Source organism: Nycticebus coucang, chromosome 18, assembly GCF_027406575.1.
Source record: "Nycticebus coucang isolate mNycCou1 chromosome 18, mNycCou1.pri, whole genome shotgun sequence".
Lineage (NCBI taxonomy): Eukaryota > Metazoa > Chordata > Mammalia > Primates > Lorisidae > Nycticebus > Nycticebus coucang.
In genome coordinates, this window is record NC_069797.1 from 58715167 (window position 1) to 58737392 (window position 22226).

General features: G+C 42.6%; 1 protein-coding gene across 1 annotated transcript in view; it reads right to left on the reverse strand.

Moving 5' to 3' along the window:
• BRCA1 (BRCA1 DNA repair associated) overlaps positions 1-22226 on the reverse strand; it is a 90760-nt gene that overhangs the window by 24136 nt on the left and 44398 nt on the right. Inside the window, exons 13-16 of the mRNA XM_053568910.1 lie at positions 16080-16206; positions 10557-10735; positions 4949-5244; positions 1037-1124 (exon numbers count right to left, since the gene is read on the reverse strand). Of these exons, the coding sequence (XP_053424885.1) occupies positions 1037-1124; positions 4949-5244; positions 10557-10735; positions 16080-16206 (690 nt within the window). The remainder of the gene's footprint in view (positions 1-1036; positions 1125-4948; positions 5245-10556; positions 10736-16079; positions 16207-22226) is intronic.

Below are 22226 nucleotides of genomic sequence, written 5' to 3' on the forward strand. Positions count from 1 at the left end.
TCATCCTGTTTTATACATTAGGACCATCTCAGATTGTTATCAGACTTATTTCCTGAAAAATTCTCCACCACAGGCTCGGCCCCTGTAGCTCAGTGAGTAGGGTGCCAGCCACATACACAGAAGCTGGCAGGTTCAAACCTGGCCCAGGCCTGCTAAACAATGACAACTGCAACCAAAAAATAGCCGGGTGCCTGTAATCCCAGCTACTAGGGAGGTTGAATCAAGAGAATAGTTTAAGCCCAAGAGTTTGTGGTTGCTGTGAGCTGTGATGCTACAGCACTTTACTGAAGGTGACATAGTGAGATTCTATCTCCAAAAAAGTAAATAAATAAATTCTCCACCACACTCAAACTATATGTCATACAAAGTTAGGTTTTCAAATTCTGAGTGAAGATTTGCTGCTGCCTCATTCCTCTCTTTGCCTCACTTGTTCTTTCAGGACTTAACTCTGCCACAGCAGAAAAGCCTTCATCAAATACAATCCAGGTAGGTAGAAGGGAAGAAGTAGTTCTTCCTCTGGCTTATTTCCTCTGCATCTCAATCCAACTCACAAGGGCATAAGGAAGAAGCAAAACTATCATCTGTTCATCTGTATTTCATAAAGTAATTCTTTTTTTTTGAGACAGTCTCATTCTGATACCTAGACGAGAGTGCCATAGACAGACATGTGACATCATGTCTGTCTAATTTTTCTATTTTAGTAAAGAGTCTTGCTTTGCTCAGGCTCATCTAGCAGTCCTGACTGTAAGAGATCCTCCTGCTTCAGCCTCCCAGAGTGGTAGGATGATAGGCATGAGCCACTGCACAAGACCATAAAGTAATAATTGATTGACTATAGAAGACTATCACTCATGATATGCTTAAAAATACTCCTATTTCTGTAGCTCAAGGAGTAGGGCGCCAGTCCCATATGCCGGAGGTGGAGGGTTCAAACCCAGCCTCGGCCAAAAACCACAAAAAAAAAAGAAAAAAAAAATACTCCTATTTTTTCATGTGGTTTTATGCAGCACATATAAAGTATTCTGTAAAGGTATACCTGTTTTCATAACAACATGAGTAGTCTCTTCGGTAATTAGATCAGTTAAAGTTATGTTGTATCTTCTGGCAAACTTTTGTACAAGCATCTGAAATCAAATCAAATATTACAAGATAATAAATTGCCTTTAGTACACAGAATATTATTCTAGCTTTGAGTATCCTTTTTCTCAGAAGGGGTACATCTTTTTTATTCCAACATGTCTGAAGTCTCAAAATAAATAACTTAATAAAAATTATGTACAAAACAGAGGAAGAAATTCTAAAATAGTCTGTGCTAGCAGACATGGAATTATAACCAAGGATTCAAAATAATATTAATTTTGCCTTTAATAGCAGATCCCATTTGATTTCTTAATACAGTTTTTTTACATAGTGACACTATACTACATTATAATTTAGAATTATCAGCCTATACTTGATAAGCTGAGAGGTAACCATCCCGTACAGAGTTATGCTAAAGATGTATGTGGCTTAAAACCAAGATTTGACCCTGATAGTTACAAAACACTCAAATCAAGATGCTTCTAAAGCATCTTGGGATGCAAAAATTACCAGAATAAGTCTGGAATCCTCTAGCTATTATCTATCAGCCAAATAAAAATCAATAGGCAGAAAGAGAAAGAAATTAACCAGATTCATTATAGGCACAGTTGGCATAATTGGTAGCTGCTGTCTGGTGAATAACTTTGTTTACAAAGGGCCATCATTTACTAGCCATCACCACCCACACCAATAGTTATATGCTGCACAATATTGCAATGGAGGTTAGGCCATCTTTCTTTCATGTTGCCTCATTCCATACTGCCACAGAACACTGAAAAAAGGCAGGCTAGAGAAAGTGACATCCTTCCCCTTTTGCCACTGCCCTCTGCCAGGATCATTAGCAATTCTGAACTGAATAATTGCTGAAACCCTAGCCTTGGAACAGTCTTCCGTTAGAAGAGTAAATACTGAAGAAAATCATATTAATATGGGCTTCAGAATTATGTGTAATATAGTCAGTAGCTTTCATCATACATTTACCACACTTCAGCAAATCTGAATAGAGCTTAAAGATTTCTTCTTTTGCTTGTTTGAAGAAAACATGTACCCAAGTCACTTGTAGTCAAATCTGTAGCTGAGAATTGCCCATGGCAAGAAAGATTAGACCATTTTAGCCATCTCTGAAAAATTGAACTCCCAAAACAAAGGAATAAAGGATGCTAATTTTCGGCTCGGCGCCTGTAGCTCAAGTGGCTAGGGCACCAGCCACATACACCTGAGCTAGTGGGTTCGAATCCAGCCTGGGCCTGCCAAACAACAATGACGGCTGCAACCAAAAAATAGCTGGGCATTGTGGCGGGTGTCTGTAGTCCCAGCTACTTGGGAGGTAGAGACAGGAGACTCGCTTGAGCCCAGGAGTTTGAGGTTGCTGTGAGCTATGATCCATGGCACTCTACCCAGGGCAACAGCTTGAAGCTCTGTCTCAAAAAAAAAAAAAAAAAGATGCTAATTTTCAACAAATAATTGTTAATTCTAGATGTGTAGATAAGTGATCAAAAGCCATTTAATAGACACAGGTAAAAATTCTCAGAGCAGGCTTGGCACCTTGGCTCAAGCGGTGAAGGCGCCAGCCACATACACCTGAGCTAGCAGTTTCGAATCCTGTCAAACAACAATGACAGCTGCAACCAAAAAATAGCCAGGCATTGTGGCGGGCACCTGTAGTCCCAGCTACTCGGGAGGAGGAGGCAGGAGAATCGCTTGAGCCCAGGAGTTGGAGGTTGCTGTGAGCTGTGATGCCACAGGACTCTACCCAAGGTGACAGCTTGAGGCTGTCTCAAAAAAAAAAAAAAATTCTGAGAGCAAATTGCTGATCCAGGCATGGGGTTGTGAGAAGAGAATGTTAACAGCATCATATGCTTGTTCATTCCATCTACCAAGGCAGATTACAGTTTATTTTGCCCTTTTAGTAGTAGTGGGACACATGTGGCCACAGAGCATGTTATGATAACTTGTAATCTGTGAGAAATCCTATGAAGGATATGTCATGAAAGATATTTCAGAATGACTTAGTCATCACTCAGTCTGTAATAAAGAGTACCCCTGCTTAATCTATCTGATAATCTGGTATGTTATCTCATCATAATTTTTTTTTTTTTGTGATTTTTGGCCGGGGCTGGGTTTGAACCCGCCACCTCTGGTATATGGGGCCGGCACCCTACTCCTTTGAGCCACAGGAGCCTCCCCCCCTTTTTTTCTTTCTTTCTTTCTTTTTTGTAGAGACAGTTTTGCTTTACCGCCCTCGTAGAGTGCCATGATGTCACAGGACTCACAGCAACTTCCGCTCTTGGGCTTACGTGATTCTCTTGCCTCAGCCTCCCGAGCAGCTGGGACTACAGGCGCCAGCCACAACGCCTGGCTATTTTTTGGTTGCAGTTTGGCCGGGGCTGGGTTTGAACCCGTCTCCCTTGGTACATGGGGCTGGCGCCCTACTCACTGAGCCATGGGCGCCGCCCCCCCTTTTTTTCTTGAGACAGACCCTTACGTTGTCGCCCTGGATAGAGTGCCGGGGCGTCATACCTCATAGCAACCTCCAACTCTTGAGCTCAAGCGATCCTCTTGCCTCAGTTTTTCTATTTTTAGTAGAGACGGGGGTCTTGCTTTTGCTCAGGCTGGTCTCGAACTCCTGAGTTCAAGCAATCCACTCTCCTTGGCCTCCCAGAGTGCTAGGGATTATAGGTATAAGCCACCGTGCCCAGCCATCTCATCATAATCTTAAAGAATTTTCAATTAACTGTTTCATTATGAAGCAATGCCAATGCCAATTAATTATAGGAGAGGTAAATTACCCAGGATGTCTGAAACCTATAAACATCCTAAGTAGAAACAAGGTTTTCATAGTCATAATGCATTGATAGATAACAATGCTCATTTCTGGCAATGGGGAGGCCCACAGAAATGTCAAAATCCTAAAGCAAGGAGTATCTTAGGGCAGAAATGACACGGTAAGCTATTGAATAAACTACTGTATAAGCCAGGATAAAGACAAACAAATACTAGAGAAATGCTACCGGCTGAAAGTATGCTTGAAACCAGCAGGGATTTAGTTAAAATATGCCAGTAAGTTCATTCATAGTGAACAAAGGTAGCTTTGGAGAGTAAAGCTACAAGAATTTGGTTTCGTGAATAAAAAGATAACTTAAATTCAAAGATGACATATCCCCCGTCCCCAAAAGTAGGACATTTCTTTTCTTTTTTAATTTCAGCTTGCTCGTTCATTCTTCTTCGTTTGAAGTACTCTTTTTTATTTTGTTCATTTTCTTCTTCCTCTGGCAATGCTCTTTTCCATTGCCTCCCCAGTAGCTGGGATTATAGATGCCCACAACAACGTCCGGCTGTTTTTTTTTTGACGTTGTAAGTTGGAGATGGGGTCTTACTCTGGCTCACTGCTGGTCATACTGGTCTCAAACCTTTGAGCTCAGGCAATCCACCTGCCTCGGCCTCCCATAGCGCTGGGACTACAGGCATGAGCCACCACGCCTGGCCAAAAGTAGGACATTTCTGCTGAGATTTAATAATTATTTCTCAAGTAAATATATAGAAAATAATCCACATTAGTTTTATCTAGATCCAACTTTTCTTTTTTAAAATTTTTATTTATTTTATTGTTATTTTGCAGTTTCTGGCCGGGGCTGGGTTTGAACCCATTGCCTCCAGCATATGGGGCTGGCGCCCTACTCCTTTGAGCCACAGGCACTGCCCTAGATCCAACTTTTCATTAATTAGTAATGGAAATTAAATGATACAGGATTATACTTGTTTTCTGGATTTCTTTCTATAGGTTATTCATTGCTAGTACCTATATAAAACTGTTTGCAGTTTGTTATTAAGCCTCAATCATTAAGTGGATACATATGGATACACTCACACATTCTTTTGGGGTCAAGCCTGATACCACTATGGATATTCTTTTGTTGACACTTTCTTCTATTGAAGATGTCAATTCTGGCTTCTCACTGCTCAGATTTTCTGCCCTCATAGTCTTAGTATTGTGAGTGGCTGGACTCCCGTCAGAATCTGTTTGATACTGGGATGATTTTAATGCAGAAGGTAAAGCTGACGTGCTGCAAACTTGAGCTGACTCTGGGGCTCTGTCTTCCGAAGGATCAGATTCAGGATTATTAGAGAGGAAGTAGATTCCAGATTCCAGGTTAGGAGTTGCTTCTAAAAGGAATGGGAGAAGTAGTTTAATCTCATAATATTAAATCTTCTTTTTTTTTTTTTTTTTTGAAGACGGAGTATTGCCAGAGTATCACTTTGTCGCCCATGGTAGAGTGCCAGAGCGTCATAGCTCACAGTAACCTTAAACTCTTGGGCTCAAGTGATTCTCTTGCCTCAGCTCCCCAAGTAGCTAGGACTAAAGGTGCCCACCACAATACCTGGCTATTTTTCAAGACAAGGTCTTGCTCTGGCTAAGGCTGGTCTCAAACCTGTGAATTTAGGTAATCCACCAGCTTCAGCCTCCCAAAGTGCTAGGATTACAGGCATGAGCCACCACAGCCTGCCTCAATCTTTTCTTTTCTTTTTACTCTGAGAACCTAATTACATGGAATTTTGAATTACAATGTTCTAGTTTCTGCTAAGAATTAAAAAGACTTTCTGTAAAGTGGAAGTGTATTTAAAAAATAATAATACGCTTGGCACCTATAGCTCAAGTGGTTAAGGTACCAGCCACATAATGTCAGAGCTGGTGGGTTGGAATCCAGCCCGGGTCTGCCAAACAACAATGACAATCAAAAAATAAAAAATAGCTGGGAGTACAGGTGCCCACCACAAGGCCCGGCCCAGCTATTTTTTATTGAGGCTGAGGCAAGAGAATTGCTTAAGCCCAGGAGTTGGAAGTTGCTATGAGCTGTGATACTACAGCACTCTACCCAGGGTGACAGCTTGAGGCTCTGTCTCAAAAAAAAATAAAAATAAAAAATAAAATAAAACAATAATGATGATTAAAAAGATGAAGTTAGGCTAAGAAAAATGTGTACACTAGTACAATTTTGGTAGGAGTGCAAGGTGGCTTAATTTTTCATAAAAAAAAGTACACATATTATATAGCAAAACCCTTAACACAAGTTTAGTCAAAAATTCTAGATTTTTTTGTTTTTTTTTTTTTGAGACAGAGCCTCAAGCTGTCGGCCTGCATAGAGTGCCATGACATGACAGTTCACAGCAACTTTCAACTCCTGGGCTCAAGCGATTCTTCTGCCTCCACCTCCCAAGTAGCTGGGACTACAGGCGCCTGCCACAACACCTGGCTATTTTTTGGTTGCAGCAATCACTGTTGTTTCGTGGGCTTAGGCTGGATTCGAACCCGTCAGCTCAGGTTATGTGGCTGGCACCTTAGCCACTTGAGCCATAGGAGCCGAGCCAAAAATTCTAGCATTAAAAAAAAATTTTTATGTTTAGAAAGACAGAGTCTTTCTCTGTCACTCAGGCTAAAAAGCAATGATAGGATTATAGGTCAGTGTAAAGTTAAATTCTTGGTCTCAAGTGACCTTCTTGTTTCAGCCCCCCAAGTAGCTAGGATTACAGGCACACATCACCATCCCTGGCTAATTTTATTTTATTTTTTTGAGACATAGTCTCACTTTGTCACCCTTAGTAGAGTCCTGTGGCATCATAGCTCACAGAAACCTCAAACTCCTGGGATTAAGTGATACTCTTGTCTCAGCCTCCAAAGAAGCTGGGACTACAGGCGCCCACCACAATGCATGGCTATTTTTTTATTGCCCTCTGTAGAGTGCCGTAGCATCACACAGCTCACAGCAACTCCAACTCTCAGGCTTAGGCAATTCTCTTGCCTCAGTCTCCTGAGTAGCTGGGACCACAGGCACCTACCATAATGCCCGGCTATTTTTTGTTACAGTTTGGCTGGGGCCGTGTTTGAACCCACCACCCTTGGTAGATGGGGACAGCCTCCTACCCACTGAGCCACAGACGCTGTCCAACGCATGGCTACTTTTAGAGATGAGGTCTTGCTTTGGCTGAGGAGGATCTCGAACCTGTGAGCTCAGGCAATCCTCACGCCTGGGCCTCCAAAGTGGAGGTGAGCCACTGTGCTCTACTCTGGCTAATTTTAAAACTTTTAGGAAAGACAGGGTCTTGCCATGTTACCCAGACTGGTCTCAAATGATCCTCCTGCCTTGGCCTCCCAAAGTGTTGGGATTACAGGTCTGAGCCACTGCGCTGGGCCAAAAATTCAAGTTTTAGAAAAGAATCACAAGGAAATAAAAGATGTATGTACAGGTTTAGTCATAGGGAAGTTTATTGCAACAGTGTTTATAGTAGTGTAATTTTAGAAATAGCCTGTGACTCAGTAAGTAGGGCGCCATATACCAAGGGTGGCGGGTTCAAACCCGGCCCCAGCCAAACTGCAACAACAAAAACAAAATAGCTGGGTGTTGTGGTGGGTGCCTATAGTTCCAGCTACTCGGGAGGCTGAGGCAAGAGACTTGCCTAAGCCCAGGATCTGGAGGTTGCTGTGAGCTGTGACACCATGGCACTCTACCGAGGGCAACAAAATGAGACTCTGTCTCTAAAAATAAATAGATAAATAAATAAGAAATAACTTAGGGGTTCAAAATTAGACTAAATAAATTATGATACATTTAATCCAATGGAGTATTCTTTACTTATTACAGTTTGAATATAAACACTGATGTCTAATAAAATGGGGAAATATTTCTAATATATTAAAGAAGACAGATAAAGACTACAGCCTAAAACACCTGGGCTCAAGCTATCTTCCAACTTCAGCCTCCAGAATAGCTAGCACTATAGATATGTACCCTGGACCTGGCAATACAGGTATTCCACTTCTTTATTTCCTATATTGTCTAATTTCTGGACAATGAACATATAGTCCTTTTTATTATTATTATTATTTTTTTTTTTTGTAGAGACAGAGTCTCACTGTACCGCCCTCGGGTAGAGTGCCGTGGCGTCACACGGCTCACAGCAACCTCTGCTCTTGGGCTTATGCGATTCTCTTGCCTCAGCCTCCCGAGCAGCTGGGACTACAGGCGCCCGCCACAACGCCCGGCTATTTTTTTTTTTTGTTGCAGTTTGGCCGGGGCTGGGTTTGAACCCGCCACCCTCGGCATATGGGGCTGGCGCCCTACTCACTGAGCCACAGGCGCCGCCCTATTATTATTATTTTTATTGTTGGGATTCATTGAGGGTACAATAAACCAGGTTACGCTGATTGCATTTGTTAGGCAAAGTCCTTCTTGAATATATAGTCCTTTTGTAAGGATGGAAAAAAGGTTGAAAAATTTGACAAACATTCTACTTTTTCTTGTCATCTATGACATCATTACCTTTTTCACTTAATAAAGCAATAGATAACATTGCCAAATTAAAAAACAGCAGCGATATCCCCCCAAAAAACATTTTAGAAAATGTCATGCTATCAGGAATTAAGTGTAGCTAAATGTATGAGGTTCCTAAAATGACCCTAATGTACATGGTCAAATGTCACATTTGATGATGCCAAACAGTGGCTTTTATGTAATGTGTTTTTTGTTTTGTTTTGAGACAGTCTTACTTGGTCACACTCCTTAGAGTGCTGTAGCATCACAGCTCACAGCAAGCTCAAACTCTTGGGTTCAAGTGATTCTCTTGCCTCAGCCTCCCAAGTAGCTGGGACTACAGGTGCCACCACATCGCCCAGCTATTTTTAGAGACAGGGTCTTGTTCTTACTCAGGCTGGTTTCCAACCTTGTGAGCTCAGGTGATCCATTTGCCTTGGCCTCCCAGAGTGGTAGGATTACTGGTGTTAAGCCACCACGCCTGTCATATATAATGCATTTCCTAGGATTAAAAACTTTCCTGGGCGGTACCTGAAGCTCAGTGGGTAGGGTGCTAGCCACATGCACAAGGGCTGGTGGGTTCAAACCTAACCCAGGCGTGTTAAAACAAAAAAATAAGCGGTGTTGTGGTGGCGCCTGTAGTCCCAGGTACTCGGGAGGCTGAGGCAAGAGAATTGCTTGAGCCCAGGAGTTTGAGGTTGCTGTGACCTGCTATGCCACAGCACTCTACCCAGGGCAAGAAAGTAAGATTCTGTCTCAATTAAAACAAACAAACAAACAAACTGTCTTTACATTGGCTCGCCCATAGCTCAGTAAGTAGGGTGCAGCCACATACACCAAGGCTGGTGGGTTTGAGCCTGGCCTGGGCCTACTAAACAATAATGACAACTGCAACCAAACAATAGCCGGCTTTTGTGGTGGGCACTTGTAGTCCCAGCTATTCGGGAGGCTGAGGCAAGAGACTCACTTAAGCCCAAGAGTTTGAGGTTGCTGTGAGCTGTGATGCAATGGCACTCTACCAAGGGTGACAGTGAGACTCTGTCTCAAAAAAACAAATAACAAGGGGCAGCGCCTGTGGCTCAGTGTGTAGGGCGCCTGCCCCATTTACCGGAGGTGGTAGGTTCAAACCCAGGCCTGGCCAAAAACTGCAAAAAAAAAAAAAAAAAAAAAAAAAAAGAGAAACAAAAAACTTTCTTTATACATTAAAACTTTGATTTATAAGTCAGAAAATGTACTGTTCATTTCATGAAAAGTAATTTATAAAGCATAAAAACAGAATAATTTATTCTTCATTAATTCATAAAAAAAGAGCTTGCTTCAGGATTTTTTTTTCTTTGACATAGTGTTACCCTCCGTAGAGTGCTGTAACATCACAGCTCACAGCAGCCTCCAACTCTTAGGCTTTTAAGTGATTCTCTTGCTTCAGCCTTCCAAGTTAGTGGGACTACAGGCGCCCGCCAGAACGTCCAGCTATTTTTTGGTTGCAGTTGTCATTGTTGTTTGACAGCCCCAGGTTGGATTTAAATCCTCCAGCTCCAGTGTATGTGGCTGGCACTCTTAGCCACCGTGCTACAGGTGCCAAGCCATGCTTCAGCATTTTTCAACAAAGGACAGGCTTGGGTGGTGCCTGTGGCTCAGTCGGTGGGGAGCCAGTGGCAGGTTAGAGCCTGGCCCCAGTCAAACTGCAACAAAAAAATAGCCGCACGTTGTGGTGGGCGTCTGCAGTCCTAGCTACTCAGGAGGCTGAGGCAAGAGAATCACCTAAGCCCAGGAGTTGGAGGTTGCTGTGAGCTGTGTGATGCCTCGACACTATACTGAGGGCAATAAAGTGAGACTCTGCCTCTACCAAAAAAAAAAAAAAAAAAGGACAGGCTTAAAACTTCATTTTGTGGCCTGAGGACTCCTGTCTGATGGCTGAATTAAAATATTTAGAGCACATCAAGACTCTCATAGCCTCAAAATTGTTAGTTAAATCATTTGTTAAAATATCGATAGATTAACAGCTCCAATAATTTCCAAGTAAACTTGGATTAACACATGCATTATTTTTTCTAAAATGTACATCTGTGATAGATTAGCACACCTAAAAGTTGATTAATCAGCATATCTTTATACAGGATTCAGAGTAAAATAAAAATGTTTTCCCCATTAGAGCAAGTGAAATATTACCTAGATCTTGCCTTGCCCAAGAAGACTGCACCATTAAATCACGTGGCTCAGACTTTTCCAGTTTTTGCTTCTTCACATCAACAATTTTAGTGAGCTCCTCCTGAGATGGGCACTTTCTGTTCTGAAGGCTGTGCACATACCACTTATTATCCGACAACTGGGATTTAGAACAGGAAGACCTAGAAAGATGGATGAAGGCAGAAAACCATCACCAGCAATTGTGAAAGGAGCAATCATCCTTCCTGGGCAGCCAAAGCATAATGGAAAGAGCTCACCATCAGAGAGATCAGGAATGACTGGCAAAAAAAGAGCCCATGTGATAGCCCAGAGGTGCAGATTCATTGTGCCTGCCAATATGTTAGGCTGACATATAACATCTCTACTCAGGGGGTGTTCTGAAGCAGTGTATCTCCTAACTGTTTAAAAGCATGCCAGCAAATTTTGCCAAATTGTCCATTGCCACTCAAAATTCTATACACTATATTCCACTCTAGTCCAAATGGATGTGTTAGAATCAGTTCTCTTACGAAGACAGAAAGTTGATAGTTGTTGACATCTCTATGCTCATTTTTTCTACTCAATTTTGGCAGAATTTCTAGAATCAACCTTTTTTTTTAAATTTTCTGAGTCTTTATCAGACTTGGTACAGTGCTGTTGCATCATAGCTAACAGCAACCTCAAACTCTTGGGCTCAAGATTAACCTTATTCTCTGCCTTTTCTCGCTCTCTCTTTTTTTTTTGTGTGGTTTTTGTCCAGGGCTGGGTTTGAACCCGCCACCTCCAAAATATGGGACCGGCGCCCTACTCCTTGAGCCACAGGCGCCACCCTTCTCTGCCTTTTCAATGTCCAAAGTCATTCTAAAAACAAGTCAACTATAAAATATAGAAAAGCTTATGCAGCAACTAAGTAGTTCCTCTATTTCAGATATTTAGGACCTTATAAAGATACTTATCAATAGATTTATTTATTCATTTTTATTTATATATATTTTTTGAGACAGAGTCTCGCTTTATTTCCTCAGGCTAGAGGGCCATGGCATCATAGCCCACAGCTGAAACTCCTGTGCTCAAGTGATACCCCTATCTTCACCTCTTGAGTAGCTATAACTATAAGCACATGCTACCAGGCTCAGCTAAATTTTTCTACTTTTAGTAGAGACAGGGTCTTACTCTTGCTCAGGCTGGTCTCGAACTCCTGAGCACCACCAATCCACCCACCTCCGCCTGCACAGTGCTAGAATTATAGACACGAGCTACTGCACTTGGCCTTATCAACAGATTTAAAGGGCCTCAGAGATTAATTAATTCAAACAGTTATTGGGTGCTTACTATTAGTCAGCTAAACCTTAGTCAGCTTACTATAGGTAGACCCTATGGATTGAAGATGACCATGATCTGAATTGCTGTTCTCAAGTAATCTAGTAGAAGGAGGCAATCCCATCAATGAGTATGTTCTCAAATAAAAAGCTCTCTTGGGTATCTGCAGAGGGAGGAGGAGCAGGGATATTGAGTCTGAACCTTAAATACTGAGTTAGCTCACTGGTTAAAGATTGCCAATGAGGCCATATCTCTAAACAAGGCATTAGTGCTTATGGAAGCCAGATATTTTATTGTTTTGAGACAGTCTTATTAAGTCACCCTCGGTAGAGTGCCACGGGTGTTACAGCTCACAGCAACCTCAAACTCATGGGCTTAAAAGATTCTCCTGCCTGAGCCTCTCAAGTAGCTGGGATTACAGGAGCCTGCCACAACACCCAGCCAATTTTTTTGTTGCAGTTGTCATTGTTGTTTTAGCTGGCCTGAGCCAGGTATGAATCCACCAGTCTTGGTGTATGTGGCTGGTGCCGTAACCACTGTGCTATTGGCACCGAGCCCAGATATTTTATTTTTTAGAGACGGAGTCTTGCTCTTGCTTAGGGTAGTCTCAAACTCCTGAGCTCAGGTGATCCATCCATCTTGGCCTCCTAGAGCACTAGGATTACAGGCCTGGAAGCCTGATATTTTAGTTTTCTGTCATAGCCACAATATACTAGCCTCAAGAAATGGGTGAGGTGACTCATGCCTATAATCCTAGCACCCTGGGAAGCTGAGGTGGGTGGACTGCTTGGGCTCACGAGTTTGAGACTAGCCTGAGCAAAAGCAAGACTTCGTCTCTACTAAAAAATAGAAAAACTGATGCAAGATGATCGCTTGAGCCCAAGAGTTGGAGGTTGATGTGAGCTATGATCCCATGGCACTAGCTTCACTTTTTTTTTTTTTTTTAAAGAGATAGTTTCACTTTGCCACCCTCAGTAGAGTACTGCAGCATCACAGCTCACAGCAAACTCCAGCTCTTGGGCTTAGGCGATTCTCTTGCCTCAGCCCCAAGTAGCTGGGACTACAGGCACCTGCCACACCCCTGGTTATTTTTTGTTGCAGTTTGGCTGGGGCCGGGTTTGAACCCGCCACTCTTGGCATATGGGGCCAGCGCCCTACTCACTGAGCCACTGGCGCCGCCCAAGACTCCGTCTTAAAAAAACAAAACAAAACAAAAAATACTAGCCTCAAAAATATATTTTCAATCAGGTCCAGGGGCTTGGAAAAGATGGTATGATTATATTATTGACAATCTGTCACCATTCCAAGAAAGATATGTGAAAAATAAATCCATGAAATAGGGCTTCAAGAAACTTGAATTTGGCTTGACACCCGTAGCAGAGTGGTTATGGCGCCAGCCACATACACAGAGGGTAGCAGGTTAACCCGGCCCAGGCCAGCTACAACAAAAAATAGCTGGGCGTTACAATGAGTGCCTGTAGTCCCAGCTACAGGAGGCTGAGGCAGAAGAATCGTTTAAGCCCAAGAGTTTCGAGGTTGCTGTAAGCTGTGATGCCATAGCACTCTACCAAGGGAGACATAGTGAGACTCTGTCTCAAAATAAAAAGAAACTTGAATTCCTCATGAGTTTGAGACCAGTCTGAGCTACAGCGAGACCCCATCTCTAAAAATACCTGGGAGTGTGGTAGTTACCTGTAGTTATAGCCACTACAGGGAGGCTGAGGCGAGAGAAACACCAAGCCCAAGAATCTGAGGTTGCTGTGCATGAGCTATGACATCACAGCTCTATACCAGGGGTGATAAAGTGAGACTCTCTCGCCAAAAAAACTAGCAAACTTGGGTGGCGCCTGTAGCTCAGTGAGTAGGGCATCAGCCCCATATACCGAGGGTGGCGGGTTCAAACCCAGCCCCGGCTGAACTGCAACCAAAAAATAGCCGGGTGTTGCGGCGGGCACCTGTAGTCCTAGCTGCTCGGGAGGCTGAGGCAGGAGAATCGCGGAAGCCCAAGACCTAGAGGTTGCTGTGAGTCCTGTGACATCATGGCACTCTACTGAAGGCGGTAAAGTGAGACTCTGTCTCTACAAAAAAAAAAAAAAAAAAAAAAAAAACAGCAAACTTGAATTCTTTTTCCTTTTTCCTTCCTAGAGAGTAAGGTGTGAGACCCTAACAGCTCTGAATCTCTTTCTTGAACTATCAAATAGGAATGAATAAAGTCTCAAACTTATCCTTTTATTTTCATCTTATAGAAAAGATCAAAAGTAGGTAAAATATCTATATATATTTTTTGTGGTTTTTGGCTGGGGCTGGGTTTGAACCCGACACCTCCAGCATATGGGACCAGCGCCCTACTCCTTGAGTCACAGGTGCCGCCCCAGAAAAGATCAAAAGTAGGTAAAATATTTTTAAAAAATAAAGTGCTAGGCCTGGCATGGTGGCTCACGCCTGTAATCCTCGCACTCTGGAAGGCTGAGGATTGAGTTCACAAATTCGAGAGCAGCTTGAGCAAAAGGAGAGACACTGTCTCTACTAAACAAACAAACAAACAAAAAAAACACCTCAGGCAAGAGGATCACTTGAGCCCGAGTTGGAGGTCGCTGTGAGCCCGAGTTGGAGGTCGCTATGAGCTATGACTGCACAGCACTCTACCCAGGGTGACAGCTTGGGACTGTCTCAAAAACAAAACAAACAAACAAACAAAAAAATAAAGTGCTTAGGCTGGGCAAAAATAAAGTGCTCATGCCTGTGATCCTAGCACTCTGGGAGGCCAAGGTGGGTGGATTGCCTGAGCTCACAGGTTCCAGACCAGCCTAAGCAAGAGGAAGACCCCATCCCTAAAAATAGCCTGGCATTATGGCAGGCACCTTAAGTCCCAGCTACTTGGGAGGCTGAGGCAAAAGAATTGCTTGAGCCCAAGAGTTTGAGGGTGCTGTGAACTATGACACCACCACACTCTACTGAGGGTGACAAAGTGAGAGACTATGTCTCTAAATAAATAAATAAATAAAATAAAGTGCTTGTATCAACAGTGAATACACATCCTTAAAAAGTATTCTGAACATTTCTTGGGGTAAACAGTTCATTTCTTCTAGAAAGCTTCAAGCTGTCGCCCCGGTTAGAGTGCCGTAGCATCACAGCTCATAGCAACCTCCAACTCCTGGGCTTAAGCGATTCTCCCGCTTCAGCCTCCCAAGTAGTTGGGATTAACTACAGGTACCCGCCACAACGCTCAGCTATTTTTTTGTTGCAGATGTCATTGTTGTTTGGTGGACCCAGGCTAGATTCCCGCCTGTCAGCTCAGGTGTATGTGGCTGGCGCCTTAGCCGCTTGAGCCACAGGCGCTGAGCTGAAAGACAAAAATTTTAAGAGGGCAAAGGCTGCCTTCTAGAAGTCTACATCAGTCTCTACAGTTCTTCAGGTTTTAGTTCTTTCTTTTTTTTTTTTATTAAATCATAAACACATAGATCATGTATACATTAATGCATTTATGGGGTACAGTGTGCTGATTTCATATAGAATTAGGAACGCTTACATCATACTGGTTAATATATACCTCATCTCATTTACTTAATTACTGTGTTAAGACATTTATATTCTACATTTAATAGATTCCGACATGTACACTTGCATTATGCACTCTATAGGTTCATGTGATCCCATCGTTCACTCTCTCTCATCTTTATATTTTATTCTATTTTTTGAGATGTTACCCAGGTTGGTGCTGTAGCCTCAGTCTACCTCACAGCAACCTCAAACTCCTAGGTTAAAGTGATCATCCTGTCTTACCCTCCTGAGTAGCTGGGACTGCAGGGGCATGCTACTAGGCTTGGCTAAGTGTTCTAGTTGTAGTAGAGATGGGATCTTGGCTTTACTCAAGGTGGTCTTGAACTCCTTAGCTCAACAGATCCTCCCATTTCAGCCTCCAGAGTGCTAGGATTACAGGGGTGAGCCACTATGCCTGGCCTTGTTCTACTATACTTTGTTCTGAACTTCAGAAGGGACAGATCTATCTAATTGCACATTTTGCATGTTATAGAAAATGCACAGGTCCAAAAAGCCTATATACAATTAAACAAAGGAAGCATCCAACTGAGCAATGAGAGGTGATAAATGTTTATGTACAAAAAGTAGAGGAATTATGGTGAAAAAAAATTAACCAGAGTTCAATATAAGTAAAGATGTTAGATAAGACAACTTGACATTTCTTACCTTTCCACTCTTGGTTCTTTACTTTTACTGGTATAACAATCTGGAGATATTTGCAACTTATCAGCAGAAAGGCCTTCTGGATTCTGGCTTATAGGATGTTCACTACTTTTCTGTGAAGTTAATACTGCTTTAAATGGAATGAAAAAATATATATATACTTTACTTCTTTGTCATGATAGTGATAATTCAGGTGAGAATATCAATTTTTTCAAAAGAAGTAATCTTGGGATTGCAAACTAATACAACCTCTTTGGAAAGAATTAAAGAGAATACTCAAAGAACTCAAATTAGACTTCCCATCTGATCCTGCAATCTCATTACTAGACATCTACCCAGAAGAAAAAAAAGCATTTTATCATAAAGACATTTGCACTAGATTGTTTGTTGCAGCTCAATTTACAATGCCAAAACATGGAAACAACCTAAATGCCCACCAACCCAGGAATGGAGTAACAAACTGTGGTATATATATACCATGGAATACTATTCAGCCATTAAAAAGATGGAGCCTTTACATCTTTTTTATTAACCTGGATGGAGTTGAAACATATTCTTCTTAGTAAAGTATCATAAGAATGGAGAAAAATGCATTGAACACTAATATGAAGCCAGTAGACAAACCCGATACACACCCACATAAGAGAAAAACTCAAATCAATTCAAGGTTGGGGGAGGAGTAACAAAGCAGAAGGGAGAGGGAAGGAACGAGGGAGATAGGTTACACAATGAGTACAATGTTAGGGCATATGGCACACCATTTGGGGGCATGACACAATTACAAGAGGAATTCTAACTAACAAATGCAAACATAGTAATCTATTTCTTTGTAGCCTCATAAAACAAACAAACAAAAGTACTAATCTGTGACAATCAAAAAACCAAATTTTAGCCTGGTGCTAGGGATACCTGTAATCCTAGCACTCTGGGAGGCCAAGGCAGGTGGATTGCTTGAGCTCAGAACTTGTCAGCAGCCCGAGTCAGAGCAAGACCCCCATCTCTATAAATAGTTGGGTATTGTAGGAGGCGCCTATAGATCTAGCTACTCAGGAAGCTGAAGCAAGGGGATCCCAAGAGTTTGAGGTTGCTGTGAGCTATGATGCCAGAGCACTCTACTGAGAGAGAGACTGAGAACTTGTGTCACTCTGTTGTCTGGGCTAAAGAGTGCAGTAGTGTCACCATATTCACTGCAACCTCAAACTCTTGAGTTCAAATGATCCTTCTTGGCTTAGCCTCCCTAGTAGCTGGGACTACCAACTTGAGTCACTCTATTCGGCTAATTTTTCTACTTTTTTGTAGAGACAGGGTCTGGATATGTTGATCAGTCTAGTCACAAACTCCAGGCCTCAAGCGAGATCCTCCTGTCTCATCCTCTCAAATTGCTAGGATTATAGATGAAAGCCACCATGCCTGGCCCAAAATGGTATTTAAATAAGTATATCAGTCAAAATTTTGTAAACGTAAGTATTCCAACAGACAGATGTTAGCACCAAATGGAACTAAATGATTAAAAAATAATAATTTAAAAAACACTTTAAAACTGGGTAAAGACTCCCAGCTGAAACAAGGTTGAAAGACATATATTTATACTTTTTGGCCCTGAATAAGAAAACAAGAATACATAACAAATTTTTATCTCTGCAACAATCTAAATTATGTACAAATCTCCTCACATAATAAGAAAGAAAAAGTCTGGAAAGCACATTGCTTTTTCCACTCCCAGTGCCCCATATCAAAGATTGATTGGGGGCTTGAGCTTTTTTTTTTTTTTCTGTAAAGACAGAGTCTCACTGTACCGCCCTTGGGTAGAGTGCCGTGGCATCACACGGCTCACAGCAACCTCTAACTCTTGGGCTTACGCGATTCTCTTGCCTCAGCCTTCCGAGCAGCTGGGACTACAGGTGCCTGCCACAACGCCTGGCTATTTTTTTGTTGCAGTTTGGCCGGGGCTGGATTTGAACCCGCCACCCTCGGCATATGGGGCTGGTGCCCTACTCACTGAGCCACAGGCACTACCCGGCTTGAGCTTTTATATTCCTGGGGAAACAAGAGTTGTGGGTCAGATCAGGAAGAAAAATAGGTGACATATTGTTTCATATTTTCAATTACTGAAGAAAAAATATAAAAGGAAAAATCCCGCATAAACTCCAAAAACCAACACACATACAAAAAACCTCCATGTGTTGGCTGGTAAGAAATCTTGAAGTTGGGCAGCCCCTGTGGCTCAGTGAATAGGGTGCCGGCCCCATATACTGAGGGTGGCAGGTTTGAACCTGGCCCCGGCCAAACTGCAACAATAAATAGCTGGGCGATGTGGTGGGCGCCTGTAGTCTCAGCTACTCGGGAGGCTGAGGCAAGAGAATCGCCTTAACCCAAGAGCTGGAGGTTGCTGTGAGCTGTGACGCCACAGCTCTCTACTGAGGGCAACAAAGTGAGACTCTGTCTCTAAAAAGAAAAAAAAGAAATCTTTAAGTAATACCTGGAAAGAATGATGAAATGGCAAAAAGAGTGATAAAACACAAAATGAACCCAAAGAAAAAGTCTGGCATGTTAGTACCTACCCACCCCCCCCCCTTTTTTTTTGAGTCAGAGCCTCAAGCTATCTCCCTGGGTAGAGTGCCATGACATCACAGCTCACAGCAACCTCCAATTCCTTGGCTCAAGTGATTCTCCTGCCTCTGCCCCCCAAGTAGCTGGGACTACAGGCACCTGCCACAATGCCTGGCTATTTTTTGGTTGTAGCCGTTGTTGTTTGGTGGCCTGGGCTGGATTTGAACCCACCCGCTCAGGTGTATGTGGCTGGCGCCTTAGCCGCTTGAGCCATAGTACCTCCTTTTTATACATTTCTTTCTTTCCCTTTTTTTTTTTTCAAGACAGAGTCTCACTTTGTTGCCCTCAGTAGAGTGTTATGGTATCATAGCTCACAGCAACCTCAAACTTTGGGGCTCAAGCAATTCTCTTGTCTCAGCCTCCTGAAGTAGCAGGACTGTAAGTACCCGACATAATGCCTGGCTCTTTTTGGAGACAGGGTCTTGCTCTTGCTCAGGCTGGTCTAGAACCTGTGAGTTCAGGCTATCTATCTGATCTTTTTATTAATTTTTCCCAGTGTATACTGCACCACTATCTTCTAGAAAGTGGATTAAAGACACCAATATTTAAAAAGCAAAAACAGTTAAAAATTACAAATGTAGGCTTGGCGCCTATACCACAGTAGTTATGGTGCCAGCTACATACATTGAATGTGGCAGGTTCGAGCATGGCCCGGGCCAGCTAACCAACAATGACAACTGCAACAAAAAATAGCCAGGCATTGTGGCGAGTGCCTGTGGTCCAGTTGCTTGGGAGGCTGAGGCAAGAGAATTGCTTGAGCCCAAGAGTGTGAGGTTGCTTGTAAGCATTGACACCACGGCACTCTACCAAGGGTGAAAGGGTCAGACTCTGTCTCCAAAAAAATATATATATACATATGGGCAGCGCTTGCGGCTCAGTGGGTAGGGCGCCGGTCTCATATACTGAGGGTGGTGGTTTTAAACCTGGCCCCGGTCAAACTGCAACAAAAAAATAGCTGGGCGTTCTGGTGGGTGCCTGTAGTCTCAGCTACTTGGGAGGCTGAGGCAAGAGAATCACCTAAGCCCAGAAGCTGGAGGCTGCTGTGAGCTGTGACACCATGGCATTCTACCAAGGGTGATAAAGTGAGACTCTGTCTCTTAAAAACAACAACAACAAAAAAAAAACAAACGTAATTAAAAAGTCACCAATGAGTATAATTCATTTTGAACTTGGGTGTGGTGGCTCACACCTATAATCCTAGCACTCTGGGAGGCTGAAGCGGATAGATTGCCTTAGCTCACAGGTTGGAGACCAGCGTGAGCAAGAGCGAGACCCTGTCTCTCAAAATATCTGGGCATTATTGTGGTTGCCTGTAGTCCCAGCTACTTGGAAGGCTGAGACAAGAGAATTGCTTTAGCCCAGGAGTATGAGGTTGCTGTGAGCTGTGATACCAGATCACTCTACCGAGGGTGAGAAAAAGCAAAACTCTGTCTCAAAAATAAATAAATAAATAAAATAAAAAAAATTAAAATCCTTAAAATGAGGTGGAGAATTTAAACAAAGGATTGTATTAATTAAACTGATTTTTTTTTTTTTTTTTGAGACAGAGTCTCCAGTTGTTGCCCTGGGTAGAGTGCCATAGCATCACAGCTCACAGTGACCTCAAACTCTTGGGCTTAAGTGATTCTCTTGCTTCAGCCTCTCAAGTAGCTGGGATGACAGGCACCTGCCACAATGCCCAGATATATTTTGGTTGTAGTTGTCATTGTTGTTTGGCAGGCCCAGGCTGGATTCAAACCTGGCAGCTCCAGTGTATGTGGTCGGCACCCTAGCAGCTTGAGCTACAGGCGCCAAGCCCTGAGTTAATCTTCAAATGAATTATTTATGATTTCCACAATGCTTATTTTTTTTAGACCTGTGAATTTCTAGGAGTGCAAGAACTCTGCCTGAAGCTTCCAGTTCTTGAGAGTAAACAGGGTTTAACCATGAATATAAGAATCGCTCCTCTAACCCCCAAGTACAGGGTGATAAGTAGTAAAGGGTAATATTTGTTTTCTAAGGAATCATACCAAACAGAATTAATCACTGAAAGGAATTAAAGAAAAGGTCAAAGGCAGGGGTAAGGCTCAGACACAAACATAGCCATTAAAAACTCATTCCATCACCAGAACATTTAGCATATAAATTCCTCTTTTCACTACAAATGTCCTCAAGCAAAGAAGAAAATAAACTAACTTGAGTTAGGAGTCACTAGCTCAACAGAACCCAAAAAACAAAGACTTTTTGCTCTTTTTCCTCCCTAATCCTTAATTCATTCTCTGAATAGCAAGCTGGACCTAGGCCTGTGATATGATGATCTACTTGTTGGCTGGTTTAGGAAAGTTCAAATGCGGGGATCCAGAATCCCAAGTTCCAAAATAATACCAGAGGCCCTCTCAAATCATTCCCTTTTGGGTGTCTTAATTCTCACATTCTTCATGGGTATGAAATATGGGTCAGACAAATCATTTAATAAATTTACTGACTGCCTACTGCATGCTAAGCAATATTAAAGTATTGGGAAAAATCATGAAAGATACTGGGGAAGGAAGGAAAAAGATGTTAAGAAATTATAAACCTCAAAATGTAAAATTCCACAATGAAATTCACCTTTAACAAGTGTATAACCTATCCATCACAAGTGATTAAGAATTTCCAGAGGAGGAGCCTAGGAATATTTAATAAGGCTATGTGTGGTGCCTCACGCCTATAATTCCAACACTCTGGGAGGCCCAGGCGAGTGGATTGCCTGAGCTCAGGAGACTGAGGCCAGCCTGAGCAAGAGTAAGAACCCATCTCTAAAAAATAGGTGGGTGTTGTGGTGGGCACCTATAGTCACAGCTACTTGAGAGGCTGAGACAAGAGGATCTCTTGAGACCCAGAGTTTGAGGTTGCTATGAGCTATGATGCCATCGCGTACTACCCAGGGTGACCAAGTGAGACTCTGTTTCAAAACAAAACATAACAAAACAAAAACAAGGGCTTCCTTCCTTTCTAGGAATGAAACATATTGCAGAACAGAAAAGCTCAGATGTGTCTGCACATCGCTTCCATTGTAAACTTTTATTATTATTAAGAATACTAGCACCGGCCCCATATGCCGGAGGTGGTGGGTTCAAGCCCAGCCCCAGCTAAAAATCGCAAAAAAACAAAAAACCAAAAAAACCCCCAAAAAACAATACTAGCCTCAGCACCTGTAGCTCAAGCAGCTAAAGGGCCGGTCACATACACCGGAACTGGCGGGTTCAAATCCAGCCCAGGCCTGCCAAACAACAATGACAACTACAACCAAAAAAAAATAGACGAGCGTTGTGGCAGGAGCCTGTAGTCCCAGCTACTTGGGAGGCTGAGCCAAGAGAATCGCTTGAGCCCAAGAGTTTGAGGTTGCTGCAAGCTGTGACGCCACACACTCTACCCAAGGTGACAGCTTAAGACTGTCTCAAAAAAAAAATTAAAAAAAAGAAAAAGAAATACTAGATCTTAAAAAATAAAAACTGGTAGTCTAGAGTTTGACTCACTGGTAGTAGTACACTAATGTTTGGTTTCTTAGTTTTGACAAAA